The 18,667-nt window shown below is 41.6% G+C and overlaps 2 protein-coding genes across 5 annotated transcripts in view; one reads left to right on the top strand and one right to left on the bottom strand.

Annotated features, from left to right (window-relative positions):
* Positions 1 to 1,869: 1,869 nt before the first annotated feature.
* NAIF1 (nuclear apoptosis inducing factor 1) lies at positions 1,870 to 3,964 on the bottom strand. The gene is made up of 2 exons (XM_044661351.1): positions 3,460 to 3,964; positions 1,870 to 2,342 (listed from the first exon to the last, which is right to left on the bottom strand). The coding sequence occupies exons 1-2, from the start codon at positions 3,962 to 3,964 to the stop codon at positions 1,870 to 1,872; spliced, it is 978 nt and encodes a 325-aa protein (XP_044517286.1).
* Positions 3,965 to 5,059: 1,095 nt separating this feature from the next.
* Positions 5,060 to 18,667, top strand: part of SLC25A25 (solute carrier family 25 member 25) — a 32,836-nt gene continuing 19,228 nt past the window's right edge. For 2 of the 4 annotated variants that reach the window (XM_044664065.1, XM_044664063.1), the window contains exon 1: positions 5,060 to 5,387. In XM_044664065.1, the coding sequence (XP_044520000.1) occupies positions 5,148 to 5,387 (240 nt within the window). In that variant the 5' untranslated portion in view covers positions 5,060 to 5,147. Of the gene's footprint in view, positions 5,388 to 18,269; positions 18,489 to 18,667 lie in introns of those variants that run through there. The other 2 variants (XM_044664066.1, XM_044664064.1) reach the window with 1 other exon arrangement.

The raw sequence follows: 18,667 nt of genomic DNA, 5'->3' as shown, positions 1-18,667 counted from the left end.
GGGTAAAATCCAGCTGAGCTCTCTTGTGTATAAATCTTCAAAGAGGCCACTGCAATTAAAACCTGATGGAGCTGCTGGTACCATTGGGACCAAGGACTTAGGGGGTACTATTAGTCACCGATGTCTTCAAAAACTTTTTCTACCTCCATCAAGTGAGCCAAGTTCTTTACTGGGTCTCCATGAACAGCTCTGCAGAAAAGCCATCAGCATTACAGTAATAACAGAACTGGGGAAGAGGGGGTAAGGAAGAGTCTCTCTTGATTGCAATACTGGAAGTTAGCAATTCTAAATGCAAGTGCCCACAGAGGCAGCATCTTCCCTTTGTAAAGCTGGGGGCTGGTACCTTGGGTTGCAACCATGGGCCACATCTGGTCAAGGCACATACAGTGATACTGCCCAACCTTGTACATCAAAGGTGATATGGGCTTGTGTAGCTGCAAGGGCCTCAGTGATAGGTGAAAATTAAAAAACAAAACCAAAAAAAGCCACTCGATTAGAATTCAACCTTCAAAAATTATAGTGGCTCCTGAAAAAAGCTGAGTAGATTCAAAGGATTGAATACTGAAGTCCAGTTCTAAATATCTCAAGGTACCATCTCCTTTCCAAAAGGTAGGGATTTTCTCAATGCTGAACATTTTTTGGAAGCAAGGCTGAAATGGTCAAATTTCCAAGAATCCAAAAGTTCTAGTTTTTACAGTAACCTCGCCCTACTCTTCCTATATGTTCAGCTATCAATCATGGCTTTAGAGTCATCCCAACTGGAGCCTGGATATCTGGCAGCAATACCATGGAGCAACCTAACATTTTGGGGAGAAGTGCTCCAGAGTGATGCTGCACAGAATTTCTTTGCATTTAACTTCTGAGGTTGAAGGAAATAGAGAAGAGAGGGAAGAATCTGCACTGCAGATCTATACTTTGAAAATCCTGAATTTGTTCCTGTAACACATGTGTAGAAGTGAACAAGTTGGATGGAGCCTATTCAGTTAAAGTCAAGAATTCAACACAAGTCTCAGTAAGGGCAATCCCTTTAGGCTAAGAGTTGAAGGCTAATGATGCTCTATTCCTTTGCGTATCTTCCCCAACAATTTATAGTCCAGAGCTTGAACTTGGAATTAAACATACCACCCAACTAAAGGATGTTGGGAAAAACAGGCACCAGGAGTGGTGAGAGTCTTTGGAAGACAAACTGGCAGCCAGAGACACTCCCCTCCAACCTAACCCCTCCTGAGCAGCACTGGTGGAGTTTAGCTTCAAGTCACAACTGCTGGCATTGGAGTACTGGGGAAACCTTTTAGGGTGTGAGCAAGGGAATCTGCTGTCCTGTGGGAGAATGCATTACTAAGTTCCCCTGGGGACCTAGGCACAGTGAGGAGAAAGGGGTGCAATTTCAGCCTCAATCCCAGTGATACTGCCTCCTAAAGGATAAAGGTGGTATTGCACGAGTGTCAGCACCATTATTATCTTCTTTCAAGATAGCAGCACCTGGGATTGTCACTCTTGGCAGTACTACTTCCGGTTATGACCTTCATAGGAGATCTTCTAGACATGAGACCAGGTCATGTAATGTTCACACAAAATGAGCCTGGTCCTCCAAGAAGGAGATGCCTTGGCCAACAAATCTTCTAGCTCTTGGGAATGTAGCAGTGGGCCTGACAGAGAAGGGAACTCTGTTTCCAAGAAGCTCATTAAGTTCCATATCCCAACTTCCTCCAGCTTTCAAAAATATCATGCACCAAGAGCACTGAATTCCTATCTAATAGGAAGTTATCCATGTAGTTTATCCTATTCTAAGGACAACCATAGGACCTGCCTGAAACACAATAGAGAATCCATTCAGTCACAGAAGAAAGAGTTCAATTAATCCTAATGTCATTGGATAAGACTATCTTGTTGTCCATTCTGGGTCACCTGACCTGGATCAGATGGTGTAGCAGGATTTGGCGTATTGCTCTGTAGATACCGGCGGAAATCTTTTATCATAGGACGGAGGATCTGGATGAGGACACTCAGAGCTGCCTGGGTCCCTTCCATTGCTTGGGCTTGGCGCTCCTGGGCACAAGCCTGGACTTCTTGTGAACGACGAATCATTTGCAAGAGGTCATTCTGTTGTTCTAAGTGCTGGGCAATTTCCTTTACATGCAGGTTGGTGACCCGCTGCTCCTGTATGAGTTTGGCTGAGTTAAGTGCAATGCGGCTCTTCAATGCTTGAGGCTTGACAGACACATCAGCTTGATGGGCCATCATCTCCACAGGTGCCTCAGCAGTCACTGTCGTGGGTGTCTCTGTTGTACAGTACTCTACCACTCCATCCTCCAATGTATGATAGGTGGTCTCAGTGGGAACTAAGGACAGATTAAAAAAAAAAAAAGTCAAGGTCTCCTAGAAAGATTAGTAATTGCTACCAAAGTAACCAGTTGAAACTGTGCAAGAGATATGTTTGAGGTGAGGCCATGGAATACATTCCTTTGGTGTTGGAAAAAAGCTAGAAGGTGACTAAAGGATTTTGATGGGTACAATAGATACAATAAAATACAAACTTCATCCTATGTAGACTTATTATAGCCCATCTAACCAAACCTCCCTTGTGCTCTTTGCTTCTATCTTTTTTTTGCTAAGGAGAATGAGAGCCAAGCCAAAATGATTATTTGTCAAGATGGAGGGAGCCATAGTGGTAGTCCAATTAATATACAATAAAGGATTGAACCAGTTAGGTAGAGGATCTAGGAGGTCATAATGGCATTCAGACACACTCTCTTACAGCTTCAATATTTATGACTAGCTGCTCTGCTCCCTTCCTGGAAATGATAATAATAATTTATGGAGAAGTTAAATGACTTGCCAAAGATGTATCAGAAGTCATATTTGAATCCAGGTCTTCCTGACTCCAACACTTGATCCATTATACTACCTTTGGACAGGAGGGAAAATGGAGGTCCAAGAATGGACACTGTGGATACTTAGCAGCCCCAGGTGCCCTAGGTGCAATAGGGACCCAAGAATAACCAAGGTGGGCCCTTAAAGCAGGTGGTATTGAAAATTTATTTTTATCAACAACCCTTCTAACCAGCTAGGCCCCTTACATATGTGGGGAAGGTCCTGGATCAAAAGTCAGGAGTTTGGAATTCTAGTCCGGTTCTGCCAAAACCCTTCTGGGTCACCTTCTGCCAAGACTTTCCTTCTATAAGCCTCTGCTTCCTCTTTAATAAAACAATGAGGATATTGGACTGAACTACCACTAAGGGACTTTCCAATCTTATCCTCTATTCTGTTGGACACAAGGTCATTAACCTTATGAGACATCATCCTCTACTGCCTAGTTTATCCTCCTCTGCAAAATTAGATGGTTGGCCTTGTGGATGCTCTATGATTCCTTCCAACCTTGCCATGCCATGATGCTACGGTTTCCCAAAAACCCTTCCCGCTGACCTCCTGCCCTCCAGGCGGTATGGGGCCACTCACTCTGTGTCAGGGTGACAGTGGCCGCAGCTGTGGCTGCCCCTAGGGCCACAGGATGGATCTCAGCTGCGCCTGGCAGGCTGATGATGGTGGCCTCACCCAACAGGTTACAGATGCGCTGCTGCATAGGGGTCAGCAGGACAGGGGCCACGGAAGGGCCAGCACCTCCAGGGCCTGGGCCAGGGCCAGGGCCACCAGGTCCCCCCTCTTCTGGCCCGCCGTGGGGCTCACTGCCCTCCACGGCAGCCCGGACCTGAGCCACCTTGCGGCGGACCTCAGTCTTCAGATCTGACCATTTCTTCTTGACTTCGGGCAGCTCCCGGCGGCACGTGGCTACGGCATTGACCCGCCTCAGGATGTTGTGCCAGGCTGCGCTCTTGGCCGCCAGGGGCACGCCTGCGTTGAAGTGGTTGATGAGCAGGTGTTTTTGCCGCTCTAGCTCTTCCACGATGATCTCCACCTCACGCTCTGAGAAGTTCATCTTCCTCTTCTTAGCTGGCACCGCCATGGCCTCCACAAAGTCCCCTTTCCCAGCCCCTTGCTACTCCTCCTCCTTCTCCTCTTTAGCCTGCCGCCCCCAACAGGGGATGGGCCTCCCCTGCCCACTGCCAAGGCCTAGGCCCAGGCCCAGGCCCTTGACAACCTCCGGCGCTACGCAAAGTGCGTACGGACCGGCCTCAGCCGCCCGAACCTCCGCCAGGGAGCGGCGTAATGGCTTCCTGAATCTGCCTCTTCCGCCGGGGCGTGCGGAGTTCTCCCTCCCTCCCCTCCCCGCTGGGGCTGAGCGCCTGCTTTTCTCCACGGTAACCTCGCGTGCCGGTTGGACACAACGTGGAGTTTGCTGCTTCCATTGGTTGGCATTACTGTCCATCATGATTACGAGCCACCCTCTTTCTAGACTTGGAATGTTCATTGGCCAGTAGTCATGTCGATCGAGTAGGGACGCCATACCCTCTGTCTTTTTTTTTTTTTCTGTTTCTCTATTGGATCTGTTTCCCATCATTTATTCACCAATGTTCCACCCGCTCTCTTGATTTGTCCATTTTATTGGTGGTCTTCAATGTTAGTGTACAAAAGCTCGGACTGCTTTAGGGATTATTGGCAAAGATCCATGCCAATTTTACCCTAGGTCCCGCCCAAAATGAGAATTCTTCTTTGCCATTGGCTTTTACGTTTGCTACTCAAAAGATAGCGGCTTCCAGCTTGGAAGCTACACGCCTTTCCTCCGTTCTTGTTTCTGTAAGGCGGAGTCTTCCTGGCGCCAATCCATTTGCCAATCACACGCTGTCGGCCCATTGTTGAGGAAAGCCTATTTCAAAATCCTACTTAGCCAATTCGGGAACTCTACCGATGTTTGAATCTTTCCCGAGAAGAACCTTACGTTTATTGGGCCGGACACCGGGGTGGGGCGTCAAGCCTCGTCACCTCCTCCCAGACCCCGCCTCGTGCTGGGATAAGGGTTGACGATTGGCTACTGGGGCTGGGTGGGGAGGTGAGTTGGCGCGGGGCGGGGCTCCCGGAAGCGCGCGAGGTGCGGGTCGGAGCCCGGCCCCGCCCAGCCCGTTTGCCGGCGCTTTTTTCACTCTGAGAAGAAGCCGGCGACTTTACCAAAGCACGCGCGAGTACGGGACGTCTGCCGCGGCAGCCGATCCCCATCGCCCCCCCGCCTCCTCTACTTCGCCCCGCGCCCGATGGTGAGCAGCGTGTTGTGTCGCTGCGTGGCCTCCCCACCAGCCCCCGGAGCCTCCTCCGCCCAGTCGCCGTCCGGGGACCCGTGTGGCGGCGCCGTGTGCGGGGGCCCTGACCACCGGCTCCGCCTTTGGAGCCTCTTCCAGGAGCTCGATGTCAACCGCGACGGCGGGCTTTGTGTCAACGACCTGGCCGTGGGGCTGCGGAGGCTCGGCCTGCACCGCACCGAGGTCGAGCTCCGGGTAAGGAAGCTGCGGTCTGTGGCCGGCCGGGACCCCGAGGGGCAAGAGCAGTCCCTTTGTCTTCGGCCTTCCCTCACCCCTCCTCCCGTCGGGGAGGAACCCGAGTGTGGGAGCCGCGGGCAACCGGAACTGGGGCTTCCGGCGAGGGGGCCGGCACCTGGGAGCGTTGGCCCTCCCGTAGGGTTTCCGGCAGAAGACACCCGCTGGGCTTGGGTCCCTGCGCCTGCTGAGGCATTTAAGCGGTTGGAAGGAGCCCCGGGAGGGACTGCGAGGCGAGGAGCTCGCAGGATTTAATCCCAGCTCCCGTGGATATGGCTTACGATAGCCTTGAGCGGGTTGCGCCCCCCCTTCCTCCAGCCAAACTTCCCTAGCCAGTGTGCCCCACTTTGACCAACAGAAGAGCTGTGGTTTCACCTTCCCCACGAATGCAGACCGCAGCCTCTTGGGTAGTTGCTGTGGCTGAACAAAATAGCATCCCCCACCTGTTGCCCGACCTGTGGTGGTGAACCTCTCCAGACTTAGCTAGACTGATGATGCCCAGAGTGTAGACATACAGTCTGTGAGTAAAGACGGAGGAAACAGAAGCTCAGATGAAATGACTTGCCTATGGGAGTGAGAACCTGAATCCAGGTCTTATGACATCATGTCTCCGAGGAGGTTTGAAGCTGCATCTTGCTGTACTCCTTTAAACCTCAATTTTCTCATCGTAAAATTGGGAAATACAAATTTGTTTGTATTCAGAGGGTAGTTGTGAGGATGTAATGAGATAACGTGTGAAATAAGCATATTGTTTTAGCCGTTAACATCAAGGGGTATTTAGGCTGGGGACAGTGTGTTCCTTACATACATACATACATATACTGAAAATGGGACTCTTCCTTCCTCTTTTGCTCTTGTGTTATAGTTGGATCTGGTACTTTACCAGAGGTCTTTTGCACCATTTTGAAAAAAATCACTTCATTTAATGTGAGATTGATCACCCCTTGTTGCAACGGGGAGTGAGTCTGTACATAGTTCATATACATTAGTTCAAATATATATTTCTAATGTAATTTTTTTGCCTAGATTTGCATAGAACCATTAGTGAATTAACCTATTACCAAATGTTTGGTATATGAAAATGAATTAAAACAAATGGATGAGTTGTGCTTCTTTTCAGGATGATTTTTTAATAACTAGGTTTATTTTCTTTGAATCAACTTGGAAAATTTGGGGTGAACTTGTTCTGGATGGCATCTGAGGTAGTAATTAGTCCAAGAGACATAGTACAAAACAAAACATTTTAACATAAAGAGATAATAGAATTGAGCATTTTCACTCTACCTGTTGTCCACGACATTGACTCTAGTTATGCCAAGGGTGCTATCAATTGGTGAATTTTAGTGCTTTTATCTTCTTGACAGTAATACTTGCAATACTGGCCTCACAGAGTAGTTTTGAGAAAAATGACCTTTTAAGCACTTTATAAATGTGAGTTTATATCCATTTTCATTTGTCAACAAGTAGATCTAGATCATTTGTCAGCAAGAGGTAAATTATATTTTTAAATTACCATTTGTGAATAGTTACAGTAATAAGGGTCAAGATGTACTCTTAATTCATAGCTCATTTGCTATCGATTGTAATCTGTATTCTTTGGCAGCGAATTTCCAAGGGTAAGCAGTGAAAAAAACCTTCTGTACTTTGTATACTCTATAATCAGTTTTCTTTTCCAGTGCTGAAAGATGTAGTTGAGCCAAAATCATGACCCAGGTTTTATGATATGAACCTATTCTTATGTGAACAACAAGTATATGTTCTGAAAGCATTTGCAAGTCACAGCTACTGAGAGGTTAAATTGTACTGCAAGAGAGCTAATAAAAATAATTAGGGGCAAGTAGCTCCGTAGATAGAGTCAGGCTTTGGAAATGGGAGATTCTGGGTTCAAATATGACCTCAGACACTTTCTAGCAGTGTGACCCTGGGCAAGTCATTTGCCTAGTCTTTAGGATTATAAGCCTGAAGGTAAGGGTTTAAAAAAAAAGAAAACGAACAGTAATAAATGAGAGCAGGGACTACTGTTTTTATCTTACTGTGTTTCAAGGTACTATGGTAGATTGTTCATAACTTTTTTTTTTTAATTTAAGAGTTAAAAAAAAATGAAAAATTAGCCTTTGGGCAAATTTTCAAGTATCAGAGAAAATACTAGCTTTGTAATTGACTGTACAACAAGAAGAATCCTACATCATGCATATCCTTCTCCCTGATCCAATGCCCTGTTGCCCCCCACCCCTTTCTTAACATTATCATAAAGCATGTAATTTTAGATGGTTCTGAGATAGAACTATGTTGCAGTCTCACCTACAGAGATGAGAAGAGCCAATAAAGAGATTATGGGTTGGTTTGAAATAGGGCAGGTTTCTATAGAAATAAAAACCAAATGTAAATCAAACTGCTTCTGAAAGCAGTTTAGTTTGATGTGTTCAAGTAGATAGGCTTGGAATAGGAATCAGTTGTGAGGATTTAACAGAAATCAGTGAGTCAGTCCAGACCTCGTGACTGTACTCTCTTAGACTGTATTATAGCAGCTTGTGGTAAGTTTTCTTTAAAAATAAACCCTGGGACCATCTTTGTTGCAGAAGAGATTGGGAAAATTACTTAAAATGGAAGTGGGCAGATAAACTTGTGGCAGCAAGCCAGGGGAAACTTCTTTGGAAAGAGAATGTAGGCAAAGAGCCCTTTCAGGAACAAAAGGGAGAGGGTGGAGGGAGAGGTGGATAGGGAAGTGTAGAGATTCTTTAAAAAAAAAAAAAAAAAGATGATGATCTTGAAACTACTACATCAAAGGATAATTTTAGCATTTTATTATGCTACATAATTGTTGTCACTTTAATAGGACCAACCAACATTTGCTTAAAACACATTTAAACATTTTTTAGTGACTAGTCAATTAGAAGAAAACAAAGATATAAAGAAGGATCTGGGACAGGTGAACAGGTTTGCTTTTGAATTGGACCTTTGAAGGATGGGTAGAATTTCAGCTGACAGATAAGGAATGGTGGGGTGGAAGGAGGAGGAAAGGGTATTCCAGGGCATTTGGTGACCTAAGGGAATTAGGAAGAGGGGGGGGGAGGGTGATAAGGTAACTTTGGAAAGGTAAGCTGGAGCTGAAGTTGTTGGGGGCTTGGAATGCCTAACCAAGAAATTTGATTTTGATTAAGTAGACAATGGGGAGCTATTGAAAATTTTTGAGCAGAAGAGTGAACAGAGATATGTTTTAGGATTAATAATTTGGCTAGTTTTAGGATCATAGATGTAGAGATGGAAGGGACCCTCGGAGGTTATATAGTAGAACAAGCTTGTTTTACATATGAATCTCACCTAAAGCTGCATAAAAGAGGCAAAGCCAGTATCCTAACCCAGTATACTAATCCCTGGTAATAGGTCAAAGAACCATAAAGCATCCTGCCTCTGTTTTGTCTCCTTGACCTAAGCAGTATAAATGGTGCAATCATCTATTGACACAGTTAGAGATTCCTTTATGTTAAGCCAATGTTTCTTAATTTAGAAAAAATGTTGGACTATCTACTATGAGCATATACTATGGTAATGAGAAGAAGGAAGTATATAATCCAAATCAGCTGGGATTTTTATGTAATAGTTGGCATTTGTATGGTACTTTAAAGTAGGAAGAAGTCTTTCCATATATTATTTCATTTGATCCAAACATCAATCCTCAAGATAAATGTTGACTGATATTCCCATTTTATATTTGAGGAAACTGAGGAAGAAAGAAGTTATGTGATTGGTCTACTGTCAGATAGGATGGAAGCAAGCATTTATTAGGTGCCTATTATGCACCAGGCATTATAGTAAGCACTTCACAAATTTTATTCTCGTAACAACCCTGAGAGATAGACATGATTATTGCTATTTTTGTTTTTATAGTTGAGAAAACAGATTGACACAGCTAGTATCTGAGTCCAGATTCTAACTTGGTTCTTCCAGACTCTAGACCCAGTGCTCTCTCTCCATTGTGCTAAGTATGAATCTGAGACAGGCTTTGGAACCCATATCTTCCCGTTTCCACGGGTAGTGCTCTGTCTACCACAACACAGTGCCTTTTACATAAAAATACCTGTCTCATGCCCAGCTATGTCAGTCATCCTCTCTGAGTATTTTCAAATATAACCAGTACCATACTCTAGCACTTTGTTTTGTTTTGTTTTGTTTTCCTAGTTGTTTTTCATATGCATGTTTTTTTACTAGATTATAAATTTGTACAATGGGCAGCATCTTTGTCTTTGATATCTCATCCAGTGCAGCAGTGATACACCTCTTAATGAAGATTTGACATAATTTAGGTAATCAACACAGACTGTGAACTTGCTACATAAAACACTGTAGTAATAAATACTCTAGAGGGCTATGGAAGAAATAGAAGGGAGCTGCCAAAAAGCTTTTCATTTAGCAGCTCAAAATATAAAAGATGACATTTTGTAGTAGAAAAATATTTTGATTTAGAGAGATCTGGATTCTGGAGCTGGTACTTCTTTGACATGCTCTGGACTTTTGCATAATTCATTTAAACTCTGTGCCTCAGTTTCTCCATTGATAAATCAATAACATTTATTAATGACCTTTAATTTTTCTCTTAGGTATCTAAAGCCCCAACAGAGACTTCATTTGGAAGAATTCATTGTGGCCAAACCATAAACTATCAGCCAAGGTTTTTTTTTTTTCCCCTGATGTTAATTAAATTATATATCTTAAGTAAAAGTTTTTTTGAGTTCGTCATCAAAGTTGGATGCTGAATTAAAAATAAACCTGAAGGATAGCAACTTTGTAAACTGTTTATGTAGTCGCCACTACTACCCTCCTCCCCCATGAGAAGAATTACTTTGTTGTATTGGAGTGTTAAAAAAAATGCTTGAGACTCATAAAGAGCTTACTTGTCTCAGAAATGCCAATAAGTATGTTAGATCCTACTAATTAAGTGAATAGTTTAATTGTTAGAGCATTGTGTTGTCTTCCTAGGAAAATCCCAACTGAATGCTTAATCTGATGGTTATAAGGTTACTTGTGATTTGCTGAAGGATCTCATCCCTACTACTTATTTCAGAAATTCCCTGGATGAGACTTCATTCTTCATATGTATACAGTTGCAAGGAAGCAAGTATGAAATTGGAGAATAGTCTTCATTAGAGCTTTTATCCATTAGCTCTTGTTTGTTTTCTGTAATTATGTAGAACAAGTCTCTTCCCTTTTCTTCTTAATAGCAATCTTTGACTACCTAAAGGACTCTCATGTTGTCTCTTAGTTTTTTCCTAGACTAAACATTTCCACGTGCTTCAGTAGTTTTTCCTGTGACGTGATCTTCAGATCTGTTGCTATATTGGTGTCTTTCCTGGACACATTCAAGTTTGTCATTGTCCTTTTTTTTTTTTTTTTTTAAACCCTTACCTTCTGTCAGAGTCAATACTGTGTATTCTCCTAGGCAGAAGAGTGGTAAGGGCTAGGCAATGGGGGTTAAGTGACTTGCCCAGGGTCACACAGCTGGGAAATGTCTGAGGTCAGATTTGAACCAGGACCTCCCATCTCTAGGCCTGGCTCTCAATTCACTGAGCCACCCAGCTGCCACCTGTCATTGTCCTTTTGAAAGGACATGTCAGAAATAACCCAGAGGAACCAAAGAAAGAGGGAAAGGATCCATATGTACAAATATATTTATAGCATCACTAGTAGCAGAGAACTGGAAACAATAGTTTCCCATCAATTGAGGAATGGCTGAAAAAATTATGGTATGTGAATATAATAGAATATTATTTTGCCATTAAAAAAATGCCAAAGGAACAGATTTAGTGAAACTGAAGTCTTATGTGAAGTGATGCTATGCATAATGAGAACAATATATACAATGACTGTAACTTTGGAAGACTTAACTATAAATAAATGTCAACCACAATCTCATGCTGAAACAGGCTTCTTATTCTTACCTTTTGGCAGAAAGGTGATGACAAAAGGTACAGAATGAGGCAGACATTTTCAGATACAACCATTATGTAAATTTGTGTTGCTTGACTGCACAAGGGAGGACTTTTAGGGGAAGGAGGCAGAGACTTGTTGGGGAAGTAGTGATAGCCATTGTAAAAAGAAATAAAAACACTAGTGAAACATTTAAAATATGGAGACCAGAAGAAGGTCTAGAAGGGAACAGACTAGCTGGTACTGCTATGTAAAATTTCATGTATACTCTTAAAAACAAAACAGGCTATCTGTGATCAACATTTATGGTTTCATATATAATCTCTTTCTTTTGTGTTTGGAAATGTTGTTAATGTTCACCAAGTTCTTGATTGAAAAAAAAATTTGCAAATAGGTCAAAAAGTGAATACAAGACTTATATTTTACCCTGATTTGCAAAATTTGAGATAAATCAGAAATGAGAAGTTTGGTAAGGTAATACAGACCAAATAGATGGTGAAGGCTGGGATTACCATTATGACCCCTCAAACAAAGGGAGAGAATCACAGACTGGTCATTGGAGGGGTTGGGAAAAGGGAAAGCAAATCACAATATCTTAAAAATAATATAAAGCTAAAAATACCTTCAACCCAGCTATGGGCCACTTTGTTTAAAAAAAAAAAAAAAGGAAGCAGAAGAGTGGCGTAGCATTACGTATCACTTTGTAGTTTACTAACTGCTTTCACATCTGTTTTTTTGTTTTTTTTAAACCCTTGTACTTCGGTGTATTGTCTCATAGGTGGAAGATTGGTAAGGGTGGGCAATGGGGGTCAAGTGACTTGCCCAGGGTCACATAGCTGGGAAGTGGCTGAGGCCGGGTTTGAACCTAGGACCTCCTGTCTCTAGGCCTGACTCTCACTCCACTGAGCTACCCAGCTGCCCCCTTTCACATCTGTTTTTATAAAAATTGATATTTAAGTAACGCTTCTAATATGTACAAAATGTTTTGTACATGTTATTTCATTTGACCTCTCTAACCCTGAAATAGATGGAATGAGTGTTATTCCTATTTTATAATTTTATAAATGAAGAGATAAGGAGTGAGCATAACTTTGAGAGCTAATAACAGACTGGGGTAGAGCCCGGGTTCCTGTTTCCTGGTCCAGTACTTCCTCCACAGTACCATTAATGCCTCCTTACTTTTATGGGGATAGAAGCATAACAAAATATAAACCACTTTGCTTGTTTATAACACAGTAGCCTATGCAAGCCTGATATACCAGTTTGGAAGTCTCACTGTAAAGCTTCCAGGATTTCACAGTGATGTTGGACAAGAAACAATGAATAAAGCAACTAACTGACTGGTGAATTATTCTCGAGTGCGAAGTCAGAAATGCTCCACAATTTGTTGTCTCTTTTTTTTTTTTTTAAGATGAATTAAAGACTTAAAAATTCACTTTCATTTCAAGTAATAAATGAACAGCCAAGGCAATTTGAGCAAATTTCTTATCTTCTTTCAGTTCTTGGCTTGAGTTTTGCAGGAAGCTTGGAAATGAGATGAGTCATTTGCTCATTTTCTACAGGGTGGATTGGAGAAATCGGAGAGGGTGGCTGTTCCTGTTCTCTTTGACTCTTTGCATTGGGAAGAAAGCAGATACCATTAGAGTCAGTTCAATAGACTACAGAATAACTTTCCTTCATTTTTCTATCACCGAAGCCTTCTTTGCTCTTGGAGCTTAATAGCACACTTTGACTGAAACACAAAAGAAAACATGTGCATTATATGAGGAAATTCACAAAACTGTTAAATAAAGAGAGTTTGCCAAGAATAAGAACAAGCTATTTGCTAAGTTCTTACCTGTGGTACTAACACAAATGAATAGTCCTGTTGAATAGAGCTAGCCACACACAATGTTGGGCTCCATCAGCCACTATGATTTTTGTCTCCTCAATGTGTGAAACACTATAAGCTAGTCACACATTATTATTGATACATCTTTAAAGAGCTGAATTGAGATTTGTCAAACTGAAAAGGATCTTTATTTCAACACTCAAAATTTTATTGAGAAAACTTGAGTCCCAGAGAGGGGAATGATCTACCCAGTATCACACTGCTAATTTTGAGCATAGGCTCTGGAAGAACTTGTAAATATAAACAATTTTTTAAAGGCTTTCGTGAATTGTTCAGTCATGAATTTCTGGACCCTGCTTAGTGTTTTTTGTCATGTTTTTTAAAACTCACATCTGGTATATATTTTGTTAGCTAGAATTTTACAAAATTGAACCTATATATAATAGGTTACACATTTAGCTGCATAGAAAATGATTACTTCTAAAAATGTGTTTTATAGTTGTATCCAAGTAATTAGTGTTAGATTTTATTTCCTCTTTGGACAGGGTTTAATTGACTATTCCTAACCAATGTTAGGCAGAGTTGGTAAGCTGGTACCAAACAATTTTGATAAATATCCACAGAAGGCATTCTTTGCTGCATTTCACACGTTTGCCTTTTTTTTTTTTTTCACACTGGAGTGCTTCCCCTGTATCAGAGTAGACAGCCGGGGATGCTGAATTCACATTCAGTGATTCAGATGCTCTCAGTTTTAGGATTGAGTTCCTCAAATCAGTATTGAAAATTGAAAATATTTAGTACATTATTAAGCCAGTAATATTTGTTTTGAAGCAAGTAGATCTAATAGGATAACATTGCACAATGAAGTGGGTGCTGAACATGGAGTCAAGAGATGGATCCAGAGGCACCTGGGTAGCTCTAGGGATAGAGAACCAGGCCTGGGGATGGGAGGTCCTGGGTTCAAATTTGACTTCAGATACTTCCTTGCTGTGTGACCTTGGAGAAGTCACTTAGCCTCAGTTGCCTCACCCTTATCACTATTCTGCCTTGCAGCTGATACTTAGTATCCATTCTAAGGCAGGTAACAGTTTTAAAAGTAGAATAAAAAAGCGACCTGGATCCCAACCCTTGCTATAGTAAATACATAACTATGTAATTATGGGCAAGTCACTGAACCTTTTTGACAATAATACTTACATTACCTACCTCACAGGGTGGTTCTAAAGAAAGAGATTTGAAAACCTTAGAATGCCATGTACTGTGAGTTGTGACAGGCCATTTAGTTGTGTTTTTTTTGTTTTGTTTTGTTTTTTTAAATTTTAAACCCTTAACTTCTGTGTATTGACTTATAGGTGGAAGATTGGTAAGGGCTAGGCAATGGGGGTCTAGTGACTTGCCCAGGGTCACACAGCTGGGAAGTGTCTGAGGCCGGATTTGAACCTAGGACCTCCTGTCTCTAGATCTGGCTCTCAATCCACTGAGCTACCCAGCTGCCCCCAGGCCATTTAGTTTTTAAATAACAACCCTTTTGTCTCCATTAGTTGAGAAAAATTTGGCTGAGCTCTTTGAATGGGCAGCTGGGCTTTTTCATGCTAACCTAAAGAGCTTTACCTTTTCCCGGGAGAGATCTAGCTTGTCACATTTCTACCTCAAAGAATACTTCCTTTGACAGAAGAGAAGAGAGATTTGAACCTTAGCAGATCCTCACTTGCGCAGAATCATTAGGATATCTGAATTCAGTTTCCTTATAATTTGAACTTTTATATTGCCTCACATTTCTCTTAACATCCTATAGACAGATTGTCTTTTCTCTCAAATCAGGGTTGCTTCTAGATAATTTGGTACCTTGATAGGAATAGTTCTTTGCATTTTATGTAAAAAGTATGCATTTAAAATTTTATTTTTTAGAAAAATTTTCCATGGGTTACATGATTCATGTTCTTACTTTCCCCTTCACCCCCCAAACCCCCCCCCCATTTCCACTGGTTTTGACATGTGTCATCAATCAAGACTTATTTCCATATTATTGATAGTTGCATTGGTGTGGTCGTTTCAAGTCTACATCCCAAATCATGTCCACATCAACCCATGTGTTCAAGCAGTTGCTTTTCTTCTGTTTCCACTCCTGCAGTCCCTCTGAATGTGGGTAGTGTTCTTTACCATAAATCCCTCAGAATTGTCCTGGGTCATTGCATTGCTGCTAGTAGAGAAGTCCATTACATTCAATTGTGCCACAGTGTATCAGTCTCTGTGTACAATGTTCTCCTGGATCTGCTCCTTTCACTCTGCATCAATTCCTGGAGGTCATTCTGGTTCACATGGAATTCCTCCAGTTCATTATTCCTTTGAGCACAATAGTATTCCATCACCAGCATATACCACAATTTGTTCAGCCATTCCCCAATTGAAGGGCATCCCCTTGTTTTCCAGTTTTTTGCCAACACAAAGAGCGCGGCTATAAATATTTTTGTACATGTCTTTTCCCTATGATCTCTTTGAGGTACAAACCCATTTGCTGTTAAGTATGAACTATTAAAGGAATTAATGATTCTTTGAAAAGTACTCTTTCATTTCCTTATTAATCTGCTTTCTGTTCTAGCTGCAGAACTTTACTGGCAATTTTATTCAAAGCTGGACTTTCTAGTTTCACTTCCTAAGACAGAAATACATCAGGGAGTTTCACCTTTTTTAACACTGAAGTTTTATTATTCATTTCCTAGTTTCCTTTGTGGTGAATGAGACCTGTGGCTGACTCCTTCATTTTTAATTGTGGACTGAATCACCTGGGCAGGAGTCTCTTGGCATCTTGAAACTCTTGTAACTCATGGCTGTTCACAGTTGCCCACAGGCCTAGAAATTTGAATCTTACTTCACTTCTCTGAGTGCATATGCAATGAGTTGCACCTGCTAATATGTATCTATGAAGTTAAATTTTACATTGTTTTTCCTCAAATTTAAAGTACTAGGATAGCTAGGCTGCTCAGTGGATAGAGAGCCAAGTCTGGAATCAGGAGGACCTGGGCCAAATGTGGCCTTAGACACTTCCTAGTTCTGTGACCCTGGGCACTTAACCCTATTTGCCTAGCCCTTGTCCTTTTTTTGTTACTAAGACAGAAAGTAAGAGTTTAAGACAAAGAAAAAAAAGATGACAATTTATTTTTCCCATTTAAGTCAGAATTGATAGTTAATAGATTAGGAATTAAATCATTTATTTGATCTTTTCCCACATTTATTTTTTAATTTGGCCATGTACTGTGAGTTCCATATATCACATTAGTTGTATGACCTTGAATAACTCAATTCTTGAGCCTCGGTTTTCTTGTGTATATAATGGGGATACTACCTTTTCTACAGGGTTAAGGAAAATACTTTTTAAACTATATAAGTGTAAACTATGTGTATGTGCTATGTGAATGGGGACAGTTATTAATTAATAAATGTTTGGGGACTATTTCAGCTAATCTGTTTCCTGACTTTATAGAATTCCCTACCAACCAAGAAGCATTATTTACTGTGTACCTGACAGTACAACTTTATGTTAAGGATTTGCAAGCTACTATAGTAAAGCAATGTTATATAATTGTGTATGCCTGGACTCTGGTTGAGATGTTAATTGAAAAGCAACCAAAAGAAAACATTTGGTCTGCTTCCCATTAAATTTGATGATTCTGGCAATAGTGTAATGGATACCAAGATATAAAGAAATTTATCTGAATAAAACCATAAGACAATCAAAGATAGAATGTAAAATGTTCCAAAGTAAGAATATTCTTGATGGGTCTAAATTATATAAAATGGATTAGTTTTTTAGAAATCTATAACTTAGCAAAAATGAGTTTCATATTATGATCACAGAGACTATTCAAACTCTAGCTATCTGTCAAAGTTCTGCCAGACTTTCCAGGATAATTTTAAAAGAAAAATTAAATTACTTGCCCACATCTTGAATTTTTAGACACTAGATTTTTTTTCTATTACTACTACTCTATTGGAACTATCTGATTTCCTGACAATTTCTTCCAAGAATTAGATGAGTGCATTGCATGTATCAAGTGAATATATTGAATATAACCCCACTTTCAACTTTTATCAATAAGAGTTAGACACTAAGTCATTTGTCTCGCTTTCCCATTCTTGTATTTGACATCTTAGAAATGTGTATGAAAGCCATAAGATGGTCACTTTGACATCAAGAGATTTGTACTCCCAAAGAAGCTGACCATCAAATTTTTGTGTCTGTGTATTAAGAAGCAGATGGCCAAACACGAATCTGCTTTTAGAGGAATTATTGTGCATCCAGTATTTAGAGAGAACTGTGAAATAGTGTTGTGGGATGGCTCTCTAGATGTCTGGGAAATGTTAGCAAAGAAACTCCACAAAGAATACTGTGCTAGGTCCCCAGTCAAGTTGTGGGGAGTTGAATCTCTACTAATCATTCTCCCTGTCGATTCTTTGAGAATAGAACCTCATCTGGAGGTTGCAGGCAGCACTTCCCTGCAGAATTGTTGGACTGCATGCAGGAAATCATCCGGCTGTGCACTCTTGTGATTGGAGGAATATTGCTGGTTTGAATAATGAACATGTTAGTGTCGGTAGAGGGGATTGGCCAGGCTCTGCTGCAGTGAGAATGCAGGCTGGATGCTCAGGTCCTCAGCTTGTCTGATCATTAGTTGATCTGGGGACAGCTGGTTAATTGGGAGCACTAAGTGGCTTCTATCACGAGAAGGGTTGTTTTTTTCTTGGCCTTTTTTATTTTTATTTTTTAAAATAAAACTAAGTACTTTATCATCTTCCACCTGCAAGGGTAGGTTTTCATCTCCAGCCTTTTTTTTTCCCCCATCAGCCTGGTGAAGCGTCTTACAGTAAGCTACTTCTCAGGCCAGGCACGACAGCAGTAACAGCAAATTTGAAAAGGGAGGAAGCAATCGCTGAAAGCATAGTTTCTTCAGCCTTGGAACTCCCAGGTCAAGTCTTTTCAAGCTGCTGTATAGCCTGTAACATTTGGTATTGTGGCCACATCCCTCCTTGAAAGTGAACAGTCACCAACTGCGGAGTTTTTCTTGACTGGGAGATTGGAGGGAGCAGTGATGCTGCAGATGCTCTGGCATTTTCTGTCTAGTTTTTTCCCTAGGGCTATGTGCCAAGGCTCTACAGAGAGAAAAGATAATGAAGCCAAAGGCAAACAAGATTCTGCCCAGGGAGACCAGGTGTCAAACCTGTTGGGGAAACAGGACAGAGGGGCTGATTCCACGGAAAAGAGACCAACCATTTTACTAGTGGTTGGACCTGCAGAGCAGTTTCCTAAGGTAATGGCAATTCTAAGAGGCTTTCCTGAATAAGAAAAGGAACTCTAGGGGGTCATTTCCCTGAGAGAAACCATCTAAGGAGGTTTGAATCTCAATCTCTCTCTCTCTCTCTCTCCCTCTCTCTCTCCCTCTCTCTCTCTCTCTCTCTCTCTCTCTCTCTCTCCTGTCTCTTATACACA

The sequence above is a fragment of the Gracilinanus agilis genome, chromosome 2 (assembly GCF_016433145.1).
Source record: "Gracilinanus agilis isolate LMUSP501 chromosome 2, AgileGrace, whole genome shotgun sequence".
Taxonomy (NCBI): domain Eukaryota; kingdom Metazoa; phylum Chordata; class Mammalia; order Didelphimorphia; family Didelphidae; genus Gracilinanus; species Gracilinanus agilis.
This window is presented reverse-complemented; position numbering and strand designations above follow the sequence as displayed.

Coding starts and splice junctions, on each gene's coding strand:
- NAIF1 (XM_044661351.1), bottom strand. CDS start 3,964: ATGGCGGTGCCAGCTAAGAAGAGGAAGATGAACTTCTCAGAGCGTGAG. Junction 2,343..3,459: donor CACTGTCACCCTGACACAGA/GTGAGTGGCCCC, acceptor ATCTGTCCTTAG/TTCCCACTGAGACCACCTAT.